Genomic DNA, 19,789 nt, shown 5'->3' on the forward strand with positions numbered 1-19,789 from the left:
AAAAAAAAAAAAAAAAAAAAAAAAGAAGAAGAAGAAAAGAAATTTGATCTCCAGTGTTGGAGGTGGGGCCTGCTGGGAGCTGTTTGGGTCATAGGGACGGAGCTCTTCTTACAAGAGCACCAGCGATATTTAAATACAGCCCACCCTAATGAGCACATTTTAACTTGGTTACTTCTGCAAAGACTCTATTTCCAAATAAGGTACTAGGGTTTGGGACTCCAACATACATTTTTTGGGGACATAATTCAACCCATAACTTCCGGAACACCACTTCCCCTCATCCTCTGCAACATCTGGTTTAAGCCTCCACCCTTCCTCACTGGGATTACTGGCATCGCTTCCTAACTGCTTTCCACTCTCACATTGCCCTCTAAGTCTATTCTTGACCCCGAGTCCAGAACCCTGCAGTGACTCCCAACTCGTTCAGACTAAAAGCTGAGGTCCTCGCATGGCCCACAGGTCCCTCCGGACTGCCCCAGTCTCATCTCCCACCTCTCTCCCCACTCCAGCCGCCCTGGCCTCTTGGCTGATCCTCCAGCCCACCGAGCAGATTCCCACCTCCTGGCCTTCGCACTCCCCTTTTCTTCCCGTTTCTTTTGCCCAAGATACTCTCTCCCAGGTATCCTCATGGCTTGTTTCTTTTTTTTTTTTTTTTTCTTTTTTAGATGGAGTCTTGCTGTCACCAGGCTGGAGTACAGTGGCGCAATCTCAGCTCACTGCCACCTCTGCCTCCCAGGTTCAAGCAATTCTCCTGAGTAGCTGGGACTACAGGTGTACGCCACCACACCCAGCTAATTTTTGTATTTTTAGTAGAGATGGGGTTTCGCCATGTTGGCCAGGATGGTCTCGATCTCTTGACCTTGTGATACGCCCACTTCGGCCTCCCAAAGTGCTGGGATTACAGCTGTGAGCCACCGTGACCAGCTGTATTTTATTTAATACTCTGCCTAACCACCCTCTTCTCAGAGAGGACTTTCCTGACCACCTCTGTTACATCCCACCCACTACCCACTCCCCAACTGACCCTACTCCTGTTCATTGTTTTATTTTTCTCCAGAATGCTCTTTATCTCTTAATAGACTATGCTATTTACTTATCTATTGTATTTCTTGTCTGTTCCCCCCTCCCACCATCATTATCCAAATATAACCTCCTTGGGGGCTGGAATTTTGGATTATTTTGTGACTTGCTCCATCCCTAGCACCTAAAGAGGGACCTCGGCCATAGTAGGTACTCAGGAAATATTTGTGGGACTAATGAAAAATCAGCTAGTGCATTTTCTCATATGTTACTAAACCATTTACCCTTATTCAGTGTTCATCTTATTTTCTAGGATTTTGTTGTTGTTGTTGTTAAGAATGCTATTAATAGCTTATCGCATATAATTTCACCCTTTCCCCAGCTATTTCTTTGGGTTTCACGTCCAGGGTGAACACTGTCAAATTGCCTTCCAAAAGGATCTTTCTCAATTTACAATGCCCCCACCATTAATAACACTGCTGCTTTTCTACCATTGTGTTTTATCTCATCTTTATTTTTGCCAGTTTACTAGGTGTAAGTGTGCCTTGTGATCATTTTGATTTGCAGTTATTTAACTTTTAAATACAATTCTTCACATGTTCTCTCTCTCTCTCTCTTTTTTTTTTTTGAGACAGAGTCTCACTGTGTCACCAGGCACCAGGCTGGAGTGCAGTGGCACAATCTCAGCTCACTGCAATCTCTGCTTCCTGGGTTCAAGCAATTCTCCTGCCTCAGCCTCCTGAGTAGCTGGGACTACAGGCACACGCCACCACGCCCAGCTAATTTTTGTATTCTTTAGTAGAGACGGGGTTTCACCATGTTGGCCAGGATGGTCTCGATCTCTTGACCTTGTGATCCACCCGCTTCAGCCTCCCAAAGTGCTGGGATTACAGGCGTGAGCGACGGCGCCCGGCTGTTCACATGTTCTTTAGTTTATCTTCCTATGTGAATTGCCTGATATAGACTCCTGATTTTTTTTTTTTTAATGGAGGCAGATACCTTGGGTTCATATCTGTTTATCCTACTCTTTTTGGGGGCAATACTATTAATCCTAATTAATATCTGTTATCAGTATGCCTTCATCTTACCATTCCCATTTCCTCTGTTTGCATTTCTAATTCTGCATGTGTTTTATTCTCTCCAGCTGTGGACTACTGTGCCTCAGAAAACCACGGATGTGAACATGAGTGTGTAAATGCCGATGGCTCCTACCTTTGCCGGTGCCATAAAGGATTTGCTCTTAACCCAGATAAAAAAACATGTGCAAGTAAGTTATATACACACATGCACACACACACAGAAAGATTTGATGTTATAGCTATGGTGACTGTGACCATGGAAATCTCTCAAGTATAAATGAGCATATAATTATGCCATGGGGGTCGAATACCTTTTGCCCCGATCCTCCTCTGTTAGGCCTTTCTTGACTTGGCTTAAGACCATGAACCACTGTATCTCAACATCACTATTCAAGGAACATGATGAAGGTACCACGTGTAGGACTGTTCCTCCAGCATCTGCTGAGCATGCTGATGATCAGACCAACTTACTTCATGCTAACTCAGCCTGACTGTGGCCATCAGCACTAACAGGGCTTGAGATGTTTTCACTGAAGCTTTGTGGCTTGTGGGCTTTAGCTCTGACTCCACACAAGAAAATCGCTGAGCCAAAAAGAATTGAAAGCAGTTTCTCCTGGTGGACGGCAGTTTGCAGAGAACTGCTCATTTATTGTTTGAGCTATTTAGTTCAATTTGATTTTAACTAGATATGTAAAAATCAGAATTAATTTTAGTTCCTAAAATCTGAACATAAAACTCTGTAAACTAAAGATGATGATTCATTTCGCAAAAAAGATAATCACTAGTTGCAAAAAGATTCCGAAAGTTTTCTATTAAATATAAAGGTACGTCAGGGCTCTTAAAAGATTGTGTGTAGATCATGATCCTTCTGTAGGGAGGATCACTTGAGAAAAGCTTGTTTTTAAGTATTAGGGCCCAGTATTTATAAAAAGTGAACTTTAGTCACAATCTAAAATAAAATAAAGCACCCCAGAGACATGTATCAGTGAGAAAATAGGATTTTAATTTATAAAAAGTTCATGTACTTACAACCTTTCTAAAATGTATTCATTATGTAAAATAGGATACATCTGCACAAAACCTCTTTAAACATAAAATTACTTCCTAGTCTTCAGTACCTAAATATCAGCAGCTTACAAGCACCAGAGCTGGAGGTGTGGGTGATGGATGAACTATAAGGGACACATTAGGTCAAAACCATCCATTTCTGGAGCCCCAACCATGTGCCAATAGAAATGAATAAGGCAAGGTCCTTAATGGAGAAGATACTGTGGCTGAGTCTTGGAGGTGGAGCTGTCATTCACTTGGCAGAAAAGGGTGAGATGGGGGTTCCCAGAGAAGGAAAGAAGTTGAAAATGTGGACCAGGCAGAGAACTGGAGTCTCCATGCCCAGTGCATGACTGGCATATACAGTCGTTTATTTGTTTTGCTTATTGAGAGAGTAAGTAAATGATTGAGTGGTCTGCTGTGTTCCTTGTCTCCCTTCCCTTCTGAATATTCGGAACTGTAAAATAGCAGCCTGGGCTGTCGTCAGGGTTGGGGAGTTGCTGGGCTGATGAGTCAGTGTTCGTCATCAAAGAGGAGGCCGTGTGCTGCTGGCAGCCGGCCTTGGTTCCTGTCCCAGCTTCTCTGCTTTTTCTCTAGGTGATCTTGGGCAAGCTCTTTATGCCTCAGTTTCCTCAGTTATAGTAGAGGATGATAATACTGCCTACTGCATAGCATTATTCTATCCTTTTTTTTTTTTTTTTTTGACACAGGGTCTTACTCTGTCACCCAGGCTGGAGAGCAGTGGTGTGACCTCGGCTCACTGCAACATCCACCTCCTGGGTTCAAGAGATTCTCCCCACTCAGCCTCCTGGGTGGCTGAGACTACAGGCTCGTACCACTACACCCAGCTAACTTTTTTGATATTTTTTGGCAGCGACAGGGTTTCACTATATTGGCCAGGCTGGTGTCAAATCCCTAACCTCAAGTGATTCGCCGACCTCAGCCTCCCAAAGTGCTGGGATTACAGGCATGAGCCACTGCACCCAGCCATAGCATAATCTTGAAGACTGAATGAGGCTGGGCACAGTGGCTCATGCCTGTAATCCTAGCACTCTGGGAAGAGAAGCAGGAGGATTACTTAAGCCCAGGAGTTGGAGACCAGCCCTGGTGATATAGTGGGACCCTATTTCTACAAAAAACAATTTTTTTTTTTTTAATTAGCCAGGGATGGTGGTACATGTTTGTACTCCCAGCTACTTGGTAGGCTCAAGTGGGAAGATCACTAGTTGAGCCTGGGAGGTTGGGGCTGTAGTGAGTCATGATGGCACCACTGCACTCCAGCCTGGATGGCAGAATAAGACCTCGTCTTAAAAAAAAAAAAAAGTCTAGCCGAGCGTGGTGGCTCACGCCTGTTATCCCAGCACTTTGGGAGGCTAAGGCAGATGGATCACCTGAGGTCAGGAGTTCGAGACCAGCCTGACCAATTTGGTGAAACCCCATCTTTAAAAAAAAAAAAAAAAAAAAGTCTAAAAAGGGACAGTGCTAGCTTCAAAGACTATTTTTTATCATTATGTTTTTTAGAGATAGGGTCTTGCTCTCTTAAAGGAGGGCATTAGTAAAATTGAGGACATTAGTAAAAGGAGGACAATAATAGTAAAACAAAACTTTATAATTTGTAGTTGCTATGTAATAAAGTAAATTCACGTTAAATAAAATTCTCCTGCAACCCCATCGATCTCTCCAAATCTCTAATTTCCCACTACACTGTCACCCATGCTGGAATGTAGTCGTGTGATCCTAGCTCACTGCAGCTTCCAATTCCTGGGCTCAAGCAGTCCTCCCACCTCTACCTCCCAAAGTGCTGGGATTACAGTCATCATGAGCCACCACACCTGGCCTCCAAAACTCTAAAAAAAAAAGAAAAAAAAAATTATTGTGCATATACCATATGCCCGGGCTAAGTTTAAAGGTGCATAAACCATTCAAGACTTCCACTGCAAGCTGGTGAGAGACACTAGCCATAGCCACGCTGAGTAGCTGGGTCACGGTGCCAGGAGTTATGTGACCGAGGGCGCACAGTGTGGTGCAGCCAGGACCACAGCAGGAGTTAGGGGAAGGAGACCAGTTAGACCAGAACAGGTGAGCTACTGCCTTGCAGGGACAAGGCCTGGAGAGAAACACATATCCTAGCCAGTCTCTTTCCTGCCTCTCCAGACTGCACCCGCTGGCTGGAGTCACCTGATTTCTACCCCAGCACCAGCCCTAGTTCCCAGAGTGGCACCATCTTCCCCACCCTGTGGCTTGGCATGCCTCCTGTCCCAGATCCCCAGCCCAGGGTGGTGCAGGCAAGGAGGGTGTTAGAGCCTGGTATCAGACCCTGGAAGTAGATACTGCAGAGTAGGGGGACTGGGAGAGGAAGTTTGGCTAGGAGCCGAGGGAGGGGCTGATCCAGCTGTGAGGTCTCAGCAGCTAGGCAGTGAGTGCAGCAGTGCAGTTGTCAGAGTCAAGACCCAGAAATGGGCTGCCCCAACATGTGGGCTGGGAAGAGTGCTGGGAGACTGGAGGGTTTTGGCCGGCAGCCTCAGGGATATATCCCTTAGAAGGGCCCTCTTTCTACCATGCTTGGGGTGGGCAGGAGCCAGGAGGAGGGAGACAAGAGAAAGAAAGGAGACAGAGTACTTGGAAAGTTGGGAGTAGAAAATAAGGCAAAAGCCCAGTCATAAGAATGAAACACTCAGGAGTGCTCCAGATCCGTGGCGGAGACAAAAACTGAAAAATAGGGACCCGTTAAAAGGACAGAAACAGGATGGAGGCAGAAGCTCAGAACCAAGGCAGCCACCCTGCTGGTACCAAGGCCTCCCACCGGCTTCCAGCCAAGTCAATCTGGCTACTGCTGTGATGTTGAAAGATTTTTTTTTAAATTCTACTTCTTATAAACTTGCAAAAAATAAACTCAGTTCGTTAAATTTCAGCCTATATTTTAAAACAAAAGTATATTTGAAAGCTAATCAAGTTAGTAAGTGTGCAATCATTATCTAAAAAAGGTAGACTAGTCTGCCAGGCATGGTGGCTCATGCCTGTAATACCAGCCCTTTGGGAGGCTGAGGTAGGTGGATCACGAGGTCAGGAGTTCAAGACCAACCTGACCAACATAGCGAAGCCCTGTCTCTACCAAAAACACAAAAATTAGCCAGGTGTGGTGGCACGTGCCTATAATCCCAGCTACTCAGGAGGATGAGGCAGGAGAATCACCTGAACCTGGGAGGTGGCGGTTGCAGTGAGCCGAGACCATACCATTGCACTCCAGCCTGGGTGACAGAGTGAGACTCCGTTTAGAAAAAAAAAAAAAAAAAGGTAGACTAGTCAATGTAATAAACCAAGCATGGTTATTTTATGATTAAGCCAAAATGTACATAATAGGGCTTTATGTTCATGAACCAGCACTACAATTTGAAATATGTAAGTGGTGTTCAAAAAAGCAGCCCCTTTATGTCAATTTCTTACCCTAGAGCAGCCCATCCAAATCTAGAAGGGGGAAAGGTAGAAGCACAAGGTACCATCAGTTTGCAAAATGTTAGCAAGACTTTTTTTAGTACAGTTGTAAAACATACATAATATAAAATTTACCACTCTACCCATTCAGTGGCACTAAATACATTCACATTGTGAAAAATATATATCCTAGCCTGTTTTCTTCCTGCCTTTCCAGACCACATACCCTGGCTGGGGTCACCTGGTTTCCACCCCAGCTATAACTGTCCTCACTGTCCATCTCCAGACCTTTTCATCATCCCGAACTGAAATGCTATCCCCACTGAACAGTAATTCCCCCTTGCCTGCCCTGTCAACCACCATTCTACTTTCTGTCTCTGTGAACTTCACTACTCTTGCTACTTCATGTAAGTGGGATCGTATGGTATTTGTCCTTTGCTGTCTGACATATTTCACTTAGCATAATGTCCTCAAGGTTTATCTGTGTTGTACTATATATCAGAATTTCCTTTCCTTTTAAGACTGTGTAATATTCAATTGTATGTCTATACGCCGTTTTGTTTATTCATCTGTTGATGGACATTTGGGTTACTTCCACCTTTTGCCTACTGTGAATAATGCTATTATTAACATGGGTGTTCAAGTCCTTGCTTTCAGTTCTTCTGGGTTTTTATACCCAGAAATGGAATTGCTGTTCATATGGTAGCAAGACTTTTTGAGACCTAGATTGAAACCCTTACTCTTGAGCCAAGCATGAGAAAGAACACTCTTAGATATCCAGGGTCTTTTCACCATAAAGATCTATAGAGGACTTCAGTCAGTTGGACAGGGATTTATGTCTTTGGTATCAAGGAGACTGTGGGCTTTGAGTCTAATGCTTAATTGTCTAATGCCTGTAGTGATGAATAAAGGCAATTGTGGACACCATCTTTTTTTTTTTTTTTTTTTTTGAGACAGGTCTCACTCTGTTGCCAGGCATCAGGCTGGAGTCCAGTGGCAGAATCTCGGCACACTGCAACCTCTGCAACCTCTGCCTCCTGGGTTCAAGCAATTCTTCTGCCTCAGCCTCCTGAGTAGCTGGGACTACAGGCACGTGCCACCACACCCAGCTAACTTTTGTATTTTTTTAGCTGAGACGGGGTTTCACCTTGTTGGCCAGGATGGCCTCGATCTCTTGACCTTGTGATCTGCCCGCCTTGGCCTCCCAAAGTGTTGGGATTACAGGTGTGAGCCACTGCTCCCAGCCAGACACCATCTTTTTCATGTTGCCATTTATTATTTTTGTACTTGGAGGTCATTATGCTCATTGCTTTTCAGTCTCCAGTGATAACTTGGTTGACATTTCCATCCTTATTTTTCTTTTTTTTCTGAGATGGCGTCTCACTCTGTTGCCCAAGCTGGAGTGCAGTGGTGTGGTCTTGGCTCAATGCAACCTCCACCTGCCAGGTTTAAGCGATTCTCCTGCCTCAGCCTCCTGAGTAGCTGGGACTACAGGTGCATGTCACCACACCCAGCAATCTTTATAATTTTCGTATAGAGACGGGGTTTCACCATATTGGTCAGGCTGGTCACAAACTCCTGACCTCAGGTGATCTGCCTACCTCAGCCTCCCAAAGTGCGAGATTACAGGCATGAACCACTGCGTCCAGCATCCATCCTTATTTTTCAAATAAGAATGCATTGCACAGAGTAAGGCACTCAGTGAATATTTTGTTTGCATTAAAAACAAAACACAGAGGGAAATACACTTTTTCAAGTAGAGTTGGGTTCTTGCTATGTTGCTCAGGTTGGACTAGAACTCCAGACCTCAAGCAATTCTCCCAACTTGGCCTCCCAAAGTGCTGGGATTACAGGGTAAGCCACCATTCCTGGCCAGAAATAATGTTATACCAAATCAGTAATAGAAGAACGACAAAGTATCAGTTGTCAGGTTTTTTTGGCCAGGGCATAGTTAATATGCCGAATGCCACTACCTTCCTACAGCCTGTAATATGCCACTTTAGTGACGGCCTATGTGTATGAATCAAAGGCTGTCACTTGGAAGAGGCCTTAAAGTTTAACCTAGTTCTCGTCCAACTATCTATCCTACAACATTCTCATTGAGCCATCATCCAACCTGCACTTGAATATCCCCACTGACAGGATATTCACGGTACCCCAAGGCAGTTTGTTCCACTTCGTATAGCTCTGAATCTTAGAAAGTGATTACCTAGACTGAGCTGAGATCTAGTTCCTTGAGCTTAGAAATGAACAAAACAAGGCCAGGTGTGGTGACTCACACCTGTAATCCCAACACTTTGGGAGCCTGAGGCGGGTGGATCACGAGGTTAGGAGTTCAAGACCAGCCCGGCCAACATAGTGAAACCCCATCTCTACTAAAAACACAAAAATTAGCCAGACGTGGTGGTGGGTGCTATAATCCCAACTACTGAGGAGGCTGAGGCAGGAGAATCGCTTGAACCTGGGAGGCAGAGGTTGCAGCGGGCCGAGATTGCGCCACTGCACTCCAGCCTAGATGACAGAGCAAGACTCTGTCTCAAAAATAATAATAATAAGAAGAAGAATAAGATAAAATAAATGAATACAATGAATTTGGTTACTTGCATTCTTTGTGGTCACTAAGAATGAGTCATATTAGAGTAACTATTTCATTTAGTAGACTAGCCAGGCATGGAAAATGTAGTAGTGGCCCTCTAGACTTTAATAGGCATTTAACCAATTTGTATATGGAGAAATTTACGCTCAATGAATGACTGGTTGGGTTTGTAACTGGCCAAATGTCTGTACCCAGAGCATGCTAATTGTTGAACTGAGATCCTCCTAGAAGGAGGTGTTTAAACAGCGTGCTGGGAAGAAGCCTTATGGAGGGCATGAGAACTGTCTTCCATTCTTAGTGTCCCCCATGTTGGTTCTTGGTGTGCGATGTTTATGCATTGAAACCCTCAAAAACATACTCCAGTAAGAGTAATACCAGTAACCTTTTATTCATTTCACAAATATGTGTTGAGTATCTACTGTGTGTCAGATATGATTGTAGATACTGGGGCATGTCTTAATAAATTAAACATCAAAAAACCCCACCAATATCTGTCCTTATGGAGCCTACATTCTGTTGGAGCAGGATAAGAGAGTACCATAGGTCTTAACAGCAAAGTAATACTGGTCTTTGATTAAAGACTTGAAGGCAGTGAGAGAGGGAGGAACTCTCTGAGGCAGACGTAGAAGTGAAATTCTGTGAAGTAAAATGATCTATGATACTATCACACATTACCAGTACAAAATGGATATTATTTTAGTCCATTTGTGTTGCTGTAAAGGAACACCTGAGACTGGGTAATTTATAAAGAAAAATAAAGGTTGATTTGGCTCATGTTTCTGCTGGCTGGAAGACTGAACATGTGGTGAAAGCCTAAGACTGCTTCTACTCACAGCAGAAGGTGATGTGGAACCAACGTGTGTAGAGATCATCACATGGTGAGAGAGGAAGCAAGAGAGAAAGGATGGGGAGGTGCCAGGCTCTTTTTAACAACCAGCTCCCATGAGAACTAACAGAGCAAATGTACTCGTTACTGTGAGGACAGCACCAAGCTATTCATTAGAGATTCCGCACCATGACCCAAATACCTCCCATTAAGCCCCACCTCCAACACTGGGGATTGAATTTTAACATGAAGTTTATGGGGACAAACATCCAAACTGTAGCAGATATGCACATCTGAGGATATATATATTGTTTTCAGCAATGTTCCCTGATTATTTTCTTCTCCAAATCCCTGGATACTTCCCATGTTGTTCTTTTTTGTATATTATTTGGGCTGTTTTTCATTGCAACTAGTTTCACAATTACAAATGTGTACATTTATTTTTAGTACTTTTTCTGATTACAAAAGTAATATAGGCTCATTGAGGGAAACCGGTTCCTATAGAAATGAAATTCATATATATATATATATATATATATACACACACACACACACACACACACACACACACACACACACACATATACAGAAAAATAATGAAGAAATTTATGCCAATAACTTTAACCACTTAGATGAAATGGATAAATTCCTTGAAAGACACAAACTACTAAAGTTTGCCCAAAAAGAAACAGAGGTTGGACATGGTAACTCATAGCTGTAATCCCAGAACTTTGAGAGGCTGAGGTGGGAGGATTGCTTGAGGCCAGGAGTTCTGGACCAGCCTGAGCAACATAGCAAGACCTCATCTCTACAAAAAATAAATTAACTGGGCATGGTGACAAGTGCCTGTAGTCCCAGCTACTTGAAAGGCTGAGGCAGGAGGGTTGCTTGAGCCCAGGAGGTTGAGGCTACAGTGAGCCGTGATCACGCCACTGCACTCCAGCCTGGGCAACAGAGTGGAACCCTGTCTTCCTCCTCCAAAAAGAATAGTCTGAAGATCTCTATCTATTAAAAGAAATGGAATTTGTACTTTAAAACTTTTTCACAGAGAAGACTTCAAACCTAGTTGACTTAACTGGTGAATTCTACCAAACATTTGAAGAAAAACTAATACTAATTCTACACAAATTATTCAAAAAACTTGAAGAGGAAAGAACAATTTTCAACTCAGTCTATGAGGCTATCATTACCCTGATACCCAAACCAGAAAAAGACATAAAAGAAAACTATACACAAATATTTCTCATGAAATACCCATAAACGTTCTTTAAATAGTTTCTAGCAATCAAATTCAACAATATATTAAAAAGTGCAATACATCATGACCAAGTGGGATTTATTCCAGGAATTCAAAGTTGGCTTAACATTCAAAACTCAATCAAAGTAATTCATAATATTAACATACTAAAAAGTCAAAACTATATGAGCCATCTCAATAGATGCAGAAAAAGCATTGAATGAGATCTGACATTCATTTATTCTTTAAACTTTCAGCAAATTAGGAATGAAGTTAACTGCCTCAATCTGATAAAGTGCATCAATGAAAAAACCAGTTAACATCATACTTAATAGTGAAAGACAATGCTTTCTTTCACTACGTCAGATCAGGAATAAAACAGAATATTCACTCACACCATTTCTATTTAATATTGTACTGGAAGTTCTAGCCAGTATAATAAAACCGAAAAATAAATGGTACCTAGATTGCAAAAAAAAAATTTTATTAACAGATTACATGATTACCTATGTAGAAAATCCAATGGAATCTACAAAAAAGCTATTAGAACTATTAATAGCAAGTGAATTTATCAAGGTTGCAGGATACAAGATCAATATACAAAAATAAGCCAGTTTTATATACTTCCAATGGACAATCAAAATGTGAAATTTAAAAAATGCCTTTTCAGGCTGGGCATGGTGGCTTGTGCCTGTAATCCCAGCACAGTGGGAGACCAAAGTGGGCAGATCACTTGAGGTCAGGAGTTTGAGACCAGCCTGGCAAACATGGTGAAATCTTGTGTGTACTAAAAATACAAAAATTAGCCAGGAGTGGTGGTGGGTGCCTGTAATCCCAGCTCTTGGGAGGCTGAGACAGGGGAATTGCTTGAACCCAGGAGGCAGAGGTTTTAGGTGACAGAGCAAGACTCTGAAAGAAAAAAAAAAAAAGAACAAACTACTCAATAATATGGGCAAAATATTTGAATCAACAGTTCATCAAAGAATATATGGAGGGCACAAAGAAGCATATGAAAATATATTCAACAACAGTAGTCATTAGGTAAATACAAAGAAGTCATAATGAGATAATCACGGCATACCCACTAGAATGACTAAAACTACCAAGTGTTGATGAGGATACGGAGCAACTGGAACTCTCATAAACTGCTGGTGGGAATGTTTAAGAAGTTAAGCATACATGTCCCATTTGGCCCAGCCATTATGCAAGAGGAATGAAAGCATCTGTCTACATAAAAACTTGTGCATTCATGTTCATAGCTGTTTTATTTGTGATAGGCCCAAACTGGAAACAGGTAAACAGTCCTTCAGCATGTGAATGGATAACACATTGTAGTATACTCACATAGTGAAATACTACTCTACAACAAAAAGGAACAAACTATTGACACATATATGAAATGTGGATGAATCTCAAAATGATTATGCTGAATGAAAGAAACCAGACGAAAAAGAATATATACTATATGATTACATTTATTTAAAATTCCATGGGGAGAAAAAAAGATAAAAAATAAAATTCTAGAAAGTATAATATAAACTGATTTCTCTGAATAGAAGATAAATGGTTATTTGGAACTGGAGAGAGTGTAGAAGAATGAATTAGAAAGGGGGAGGAAGAAAGTCTTGAGGGTAATGCATATGCTCATTACTTTGTGGCGATGGTTTCACAGCAGGATACATAAGCAAACTGCATCAGATTGTTTTCCTTAAGTATGTGCAGTTTGGGTTTTGCCAATTATACCTCAAAAAAAAAAAATAAGCAGAAGAGTCTATATTATTTCAAAATTCCTATGTCATAAAACACAAAGAGGCTGTGGAAATGTTCTGGACCATCACTATCCAGTGGGACACTCTGATTGATGGAAATGCTTTGTTTGCACCATACAGTACAGTAGTCAGAAGCCATGTGTGGCCATTGAGCAGTTGAGATACAGCCAGTGCAACCAAGTAACTGAATTTTTGTTTCGTCATGTTTCTTGCTAGAGACAGGCTCTTGCTTTGTTGCCTAGGCTAGAGTGCAGTGGTACAGTCATAGCTCATAGCTCACTGCAGTCACCAACTCCTGGGGTCATGCAATCCCCTGGCCTCGGCCTCCCAAGTAGCTGGGGCTACAGGCAGGTGCCACAATACTCAGTTAACTTAAGAAAAAATCTTTTTTTTAGAAATGGAGTCTTGCTATGTTGCTTAGGCTGGTCTCAAATTTCTGGGGGTCAAGCAATCCTCCAGCCTCAGCTTCGCAAAGCCTTGGGATTACAAGCATGAGCCACCACCCCTGGCTGAATCTTTATTGTTATTTTATTTTAATTAATTTTGATTAAAATAGACATTTAGGCAGCATGGTTCTAGATTAAGGGAGACTAAGCAGATATGAAAATGAAATGCAATCTCTGACCCTAGACAAGATCCTGTACTGGAAGGTGAAAAATGTTATGAAGAACATTAAGTCAACTGACAAGATTAGAATATGGATGGTAGATTAAATAAAAGTATTGTATCAATGTAAACTCATGAAATTTATAACCATACTGCAGTTAGATAAGGGAATATCCCCCCTCTTAGGAAACACAGACTTTTTTTTTTTTTTTGAGACAGAATATTGCTCTTGTTGCCCAGGCTGGAGTGCAGTGGCATGATCTCGGCTCACCGCAACCTCTGCCTCCTGGGTTCAAGCGATTCTTCTGCCTCAGCCTCCCAAGTAGCTGGGATTACAGGCATGCACCACCACGCCCAGCTAATTTTGTATTTTTTGGAGAAACCGGGGTTTCCCCATGTTAGGCTGGTTTCGAACTCCCAACCTCAGGTAATACATCTGCCTCAGCCTCCCAAAATGTTAGGATTACAGGTGTGAGCCACAGTGCCCAGTCAGGAAACACAGACTATTTTTAAGGGAAAGGACCAGAATGTATATATTATACTCTCAAATAGGTCAGAGAGATGACCAAGTGATCACAGGAATAGGGTAAAATGTTAACATAGGTGAATCTGGGTAAAGATATGCAAGTGTTTCTTGTACTCTTTTTATGTTTGTAACTTTTGAAATTGTTTTCAAAAAAATAGATTTTTTAATTATTGCAGTTATATTGTTTATAAAGAGTCCCAGTGTTTTAAAGCTACATTATGAAGCACTTATGGACAAGATAATGCAATTTCTGGTGCATGCACAGTGGCTCACGCCTATAATCCCAGCACTTTGGGAGGCTATGGTGGGTGGATCACTTGAGGTCAGGAGTTCAAGACCAGCCTGACAAACATGGTGAACTCCCATCTGTACTAAAAATACAAAAAATTAGCCTGGTGTGGTGGCACACACCCATAATCCCAGCTACCCAGGAAGCCGAGGCAGGAGAATCACTTGAACCCAGGAGGCAGAGGTTGCAGCGAGCCTAGATCATACCATTGCACTCCAGCCTGGGTGACAGAGCAAGACTCTGTCTCAAACCAAAACCAAAAACAAAATAATAATAATAACAAACGTCTGGGGTTTGCTTCACAGTAATGTAGGACCTTACTATGGAGAGTGGGAACGTAGCTGAAAGCAGAGCAGCCATAGATTGATTCTCTTGAACCTGGGTGATAAGTACCTGGATTTATTATACTACTCAGTCCATTTTTGAAATTGGATGTTATTGTATATTTTGCTTAACATTCCCATAAGTTTAAATTGGGAAAAATTGGCATCTTACTCAACATTTTTTCCTTTTAGGAATATTGTATGCCTTTCTCTTACACAGTTTCTTTCCTTTGGTATGGACTGGGAAAACTCTCATCTATACCAAATTCTTTATTAGGAAGATTATGTACTTCAAATGTTTCTTATAACAATAAAAGCCCTCATGAAAACAAAGATTCCTTTTATGATTCCGTCAGTGGTCATTTATTTCAAGCAATTTTAAACAATATGTCTAAGTTCCACTATGGAAAAAGACTTTGCTCAGATTCTGCAATAAGTTTCTTTCCATATTTAAAAATACTTACACAAAAAAAAAAAGAACAAAAAAGGAAATAGAAAAGAACAAAGACAAAATAAAAACACTTATACAAGTAAAATTCCATTATAAGAGATTTCATGAAGTACTTAAAAAAAATTTTTTTTTGGTTTAAATTAGTGTATCCCTAGAGATCACATTCTCTGTGAATCTTGAGGTAAAGATATTTATGTGCAGCTGAACCCAGCGAGGTAACCAGGATCTGTTTTGAACTAAGAGTATTTATGCCTTTGACTCCTAGGCCTTATTTTTCCCAGGATATGATTTTGTGTCTTATTGTTTGGCTCATTGTTTGACGGGTTTAAGTGGTTTGGAGTTTGGCTTTGGGAATGTTTAATTGCTTTTATTGCTTAAATTCCATAAAACACTCAGCTAAACTCTTCTCGGCCTACAGTCTGGCAAATATCCCATTTTCATTTTAGTGGCTCTTCTGTGAATAAAGACAAGGAAAGCATCTTTACAAATTTGTTTGTTGCATAAACATTTTGTAGTATGTCAGAAAGTTTCTCTTTGCCTAGCAGAAAAGTCCAGGTAATAATAATAGGAAGAAGAGGAGGAGGAGGTGGAGGAGAAGGAGGAGGAGGAGGAGGGGGAGGAAGAGGGAGGAGGGGAGGGAGGAGGGGAGGAAGGAGGAGAAGAAGGAAAAGAAGAAGTTTCTCTTAGGAGAGGCCATATCTCTAAACATGGAAGTAGCTTTATTGGGAGACCCCTTTATGGTGTGACTCTTTGAGGTATGGCATTTTACCTGTTTGGGAAAATGAAGACTGGAAATCCATAGTTTTCATATTGCTAGCTTTATTGATTTATTTGCCATTCTTGTGATTTTTCCTTCTTGCCAGAGATAGACTACTGTGCCTCATCTAACCATGGATGTCAGCACGAGTGTGTTAACACAGACGATTCCTATTCCTGCCACTGCCTGAAAGGCTTTACCCTGAATCCAGATAAGAAAACCTGCAGAAGTAAGTCACAGTGGGAGCTGGAGAAGGGCCTGTTCTGCTAAATGCTCTTCGAGTTAGTTTTCCTTTCCTTGCAAATCGTAAGCAAGCTGTGGTTGTATTCAGCATTGTGACTATTAACATTATTCTGCCCTTTATTTTACTTTTTGGCTCACTAGGTCCTATTATGTGGATGATTGTTAGAGACTGAATGAGTCTGGCCATTGGATTCAGTTAGCCAAGTGGGTGCCCAAGCTGAAGCTCCCACCTATGTGAAATGCAGGTGCACTTTCCCTCCCCCTTATTCCCATAGCATTGGGGTGTTGGAGAAAGAAAAGAATGGGCCCAGAGATGAGAGGTAGAAAGAGCTGGTTTCTTCTAATCCTGCAAGATAAGACACTTGATGGATGCTAAGAGCAGGGACACTGCAGCTCTACTTCCTTTGATGGGAAAGAAGAAAAATGAGACTCTAGGACATCCCAGCAGTATTCAAGGGGTACAGGGTGTCAGTGGGATGATATTGAGGGTGTGCTGAGTTCCTCAAATGCCTGTCATCTGGCACATCAAGGGGCATGACTGGGGATCTGAGCACAGGCCCCAGAGGGCACCTGTTTAAGACAAACCTTTCATGCTAGAACTGCTAGAATGGACGGCTTTTCTCGCTGCTGAATTCTCAAAAGCTCAAAGAGTGCTTGGCATTCATAGATGTGCACAATGTTTGCTGAATGGGAATGAATAAGTGAATCTTTCTATGATGCACCATCCTGAAGAAGTTGCAGGTATTATTTGAATCCTTCAGTCTTATTAGAAACAATAGCCTTTTTTCAGGCATGCAAGTTGTGCATTGTTTTTGAGAAAGTCTTTCCCTAGTCAGCCCACACCTATGCACACTGAATTGTTTGGGGTCTGCTGACAATGCCATTTGTACAACTCTCTGGAGCTGCCGTTGAGGGATGTAATTTCCTGTATGCTCCTTCACCTGCTTCTTCCTGATGGTACGTGCAGCAGCATGCTGCATGGCAAGACTGCGTTTTCAAAGGTTTCACATCTATCTTTTTTGAAACGCACCATGAGCTATTTAACTGAATCCAGATGAATCACGTTCTGCTCATAGTACAGATTAGCTTGCATACTCATTGTAGCGAGTGTTAAACTGTGTATGGTGGCAGATCGTGGCAAATCCTCGATTTTGAAACTGAGCCTCTCTTATAAAACTATTCCCACCACCTTTCAAGGGTACAAACCCTGGACACATTCAAGCATTAAATGGAAGTTTTAATTGAGAGTATTCAGAATGTGAAAACAATTAGATAAGCTATTTTCCATAAGACCACACATGCCTGCAGTAGGTCAGAGGGCCAACTTTTCTGGTCTGGCCCCTCCTGTCTGTGCTATTTACACCTTTTGCTAGGAGTGGGTGTGTGAGGGACTGGCTGCACCCAGGGAAAATCACTCACAGGTGGACTCATATTTGCAGACCCAAAGCTCCTCTGTGGGCAGTGATTCGATCTGGTTCAGCTCAGATGCTCATTGTGGTTTCAAGCTTCCTCAAATGTTACTAATGGAGGGGACAGAGGAAACAAGTGAGGCCTGGGGCCAGGGGTGGAGGACATTTTCTTGAAGCTCTGCATCTCTTACCAATCGTTTGAGTCCCTTAAATTCTGCTACTCCCTCCACACCCTTCCTGGAGAGGCACTTGGAATAAGAGAAGGTCCAGCACAAGGCAAGCATCATTATCAAGGGAAGAAGAAGGCTGAGAACAGAAGGGCAAGTAGAGAGGGAGTGACCATTTGGGAGTAGTCTGAGCGCTGCAAATTGGTCCCTGAGTGGGCCTGTTTGCAAGCTAGCCATGGCCCAGACCAGAGACCCTAATGCTTATCCATGTATATTCAGTGGGTAGAGCACCTCTTCAGCCAGGTGCCCTACTTTTTCATCCAAGAAAAATGACATTTGTTCCTAAAAGCCCATGTCCTCATCAGCCCTCGCCCAATGTCCCACCTCATCATTACATTTTCCATTGTCTTTGCTGTGAACCCAGCCCTGACTCCTGAGGTCAGCCTGCAGGAGCGGCCCCTGACTTCATGCTTGCACTCAGCCCATTAGGACAGACAGCTGTAAACGGAAGCGAGTGCTCACTGTCTCTGGAGCATTATGTGGATGAGGGTAGCCAAGAAATTGGGTTTAAAAATCTGGAGTCCATTATTAGAAGCCTGAGGTCTCTCGAGTGATCTGAGCATTACAGATCTGCAGCCCAGGATACAGCCATTTACATTTAACAGGAGGTTGAGAGATGCGGGCAATTTTCAAATCTAATATGAAATGTCTTTATAAAGGAATTTGATGTCATCCAAATTAAACTGGGGAAAAAGATGAAGGCAGAATCCTACTAAGAAGACTCTTGGCCAGGATTTGTTCTTGCTCCTCCTGGAGAGTGCGGTCATCAGTTTAAGGCATGAATTATAGAAGCAGTAGTGCAAAGCACAGAAACTGCAGTTGTCCTGGCTGCCCATTTAGAGCCATAGGGCCTAATTAGGTGTGGGTGCATTCCCTCTGCTGGGCTCCAGGATCCCTGATTCTCGTACCATGATGGGTACTCTCAAAAATCCGTGTGAAGCCCACGGGTTGGACGGAGCCAGGAGGCATGAGGTTCAGCCTTGGCACTGTGACTCATATTGGTTGTGTGACCCTGAGCAGCTACTTTCTACTCTGGAGCTGGATTTCCTAAACTGTAGGAACACGACTTCCTGCCTTAACACCCTGTTGCCGCTCTAGTTTTTTAGAAACTTACTGTCTGTGCACTCAGCTGGTATTAGAATGTACAGCCTGGGGTCACTGATCTTTCATGGTTTCAGTCTTACCTCCTCAGGGCTCCAGCTGTTTCACACGTTAGCACTCAGAAAGATGGTTTGATTTGTTGTCTGACAGTCCTGCCATCTGACCCCACAGAGTTTTAGTGGACACTCTGGGCCTTACCAGATTAAGTTGCGTCCAAGCCTGACCTGTGGGTACCATGTCAGAACACCATGGTACCAGATACAGGATGCACAGTAGGTCTTCATTAAATATTTAGTGAATGAATAAGTGAGTGAGTGAATATCTAAAAAGCACACACATGAGGAAATATGACAGAAGTGTGGTGAGAAGGCAAAAGATGGTTAAACCTCTGCTAAAAAGAATCATTTGGGAAAGGGTCTTTTTTTTTTTTTTTTTTGAGGAAGAGTCTTGTTCTACCACCCAGGTTGGAGTGCAGTGGAGCAATCTTGGCTCACTGCAACCTCCGTCTCCTGGGCTCAGTGTTAGTCTCACTTCAGCCTCCCGAGTAACTGGGACTACAGGCGTGCGCCATCACACCAGATTAGTTTTTGTATTTTTAATGAAAACGAAGTTTCACCATGTTGTCGAGGCTGGTCTCAAACTCCTGGACTCAAATGCTTCTCCCTCCTCAGCCTCCCAAAGTGCTGGGATTACAGCATGCGCCACCATACCCGGCCGAAAAGTGTGGGTTTTGGATTGCTGTCTGCCTGGTTGCTGGGTGATAACCTCTTTAAGAATCTAAATGTTTTCCAGTTGAATTATCTCATGTGTAAATCATTCTCTTTTAAAAATATATATCACTTGAAAATTAC

The 19,789-nt window shown here is 42.5% G+C and overlaps 1 protein-coding gene across 5 annotated transcripts in view; it reads left to right on the forward strand.

The window, feature by feature from the left end:
• MATN2 (matrilin 2) overlaps window positions 1-19,789 on the forward strand; it is a 177,833-nt gene that overhangs the window by 119,846 nt on the left and 38,198 nt on the right. For all 5 annotated transcript variants that reach the window (XM_017504986.2, XM_017504984.2, XM_017504988.2 and 2 more), the window contains exons 6-7: window positions 2,165-2,287; window positions 16,065-16,187. In XM_017504986.2, the coding sequence (XP_017360475.1) occupies window positions 2,165-2,287; window positions 16,065-16,187 (246 nt within the window). The remainder of the gene's footprint in view (window positions 1-2,164; window positions 2,288-16,064; window positions 16,188-19,789) is intronic.

The sequence above is a fragment of the Cebus imitator genome, unplaced genomic scaffold (genome assembly GCF_001604975.1).
Source record: "Cebus imitator isolate Cc_AM_T3 unplaced genomic scaffold, Cebus_imitator-1.0 Scaffold331, whole genome shotgun sequence".
Classification (NCBI taxonomy): domain Eukaryota; kingdom Metazoa; phylum Chordata; class Mammalia; order Primates; family Cebidae; genus Cebus; species Cebus imitator.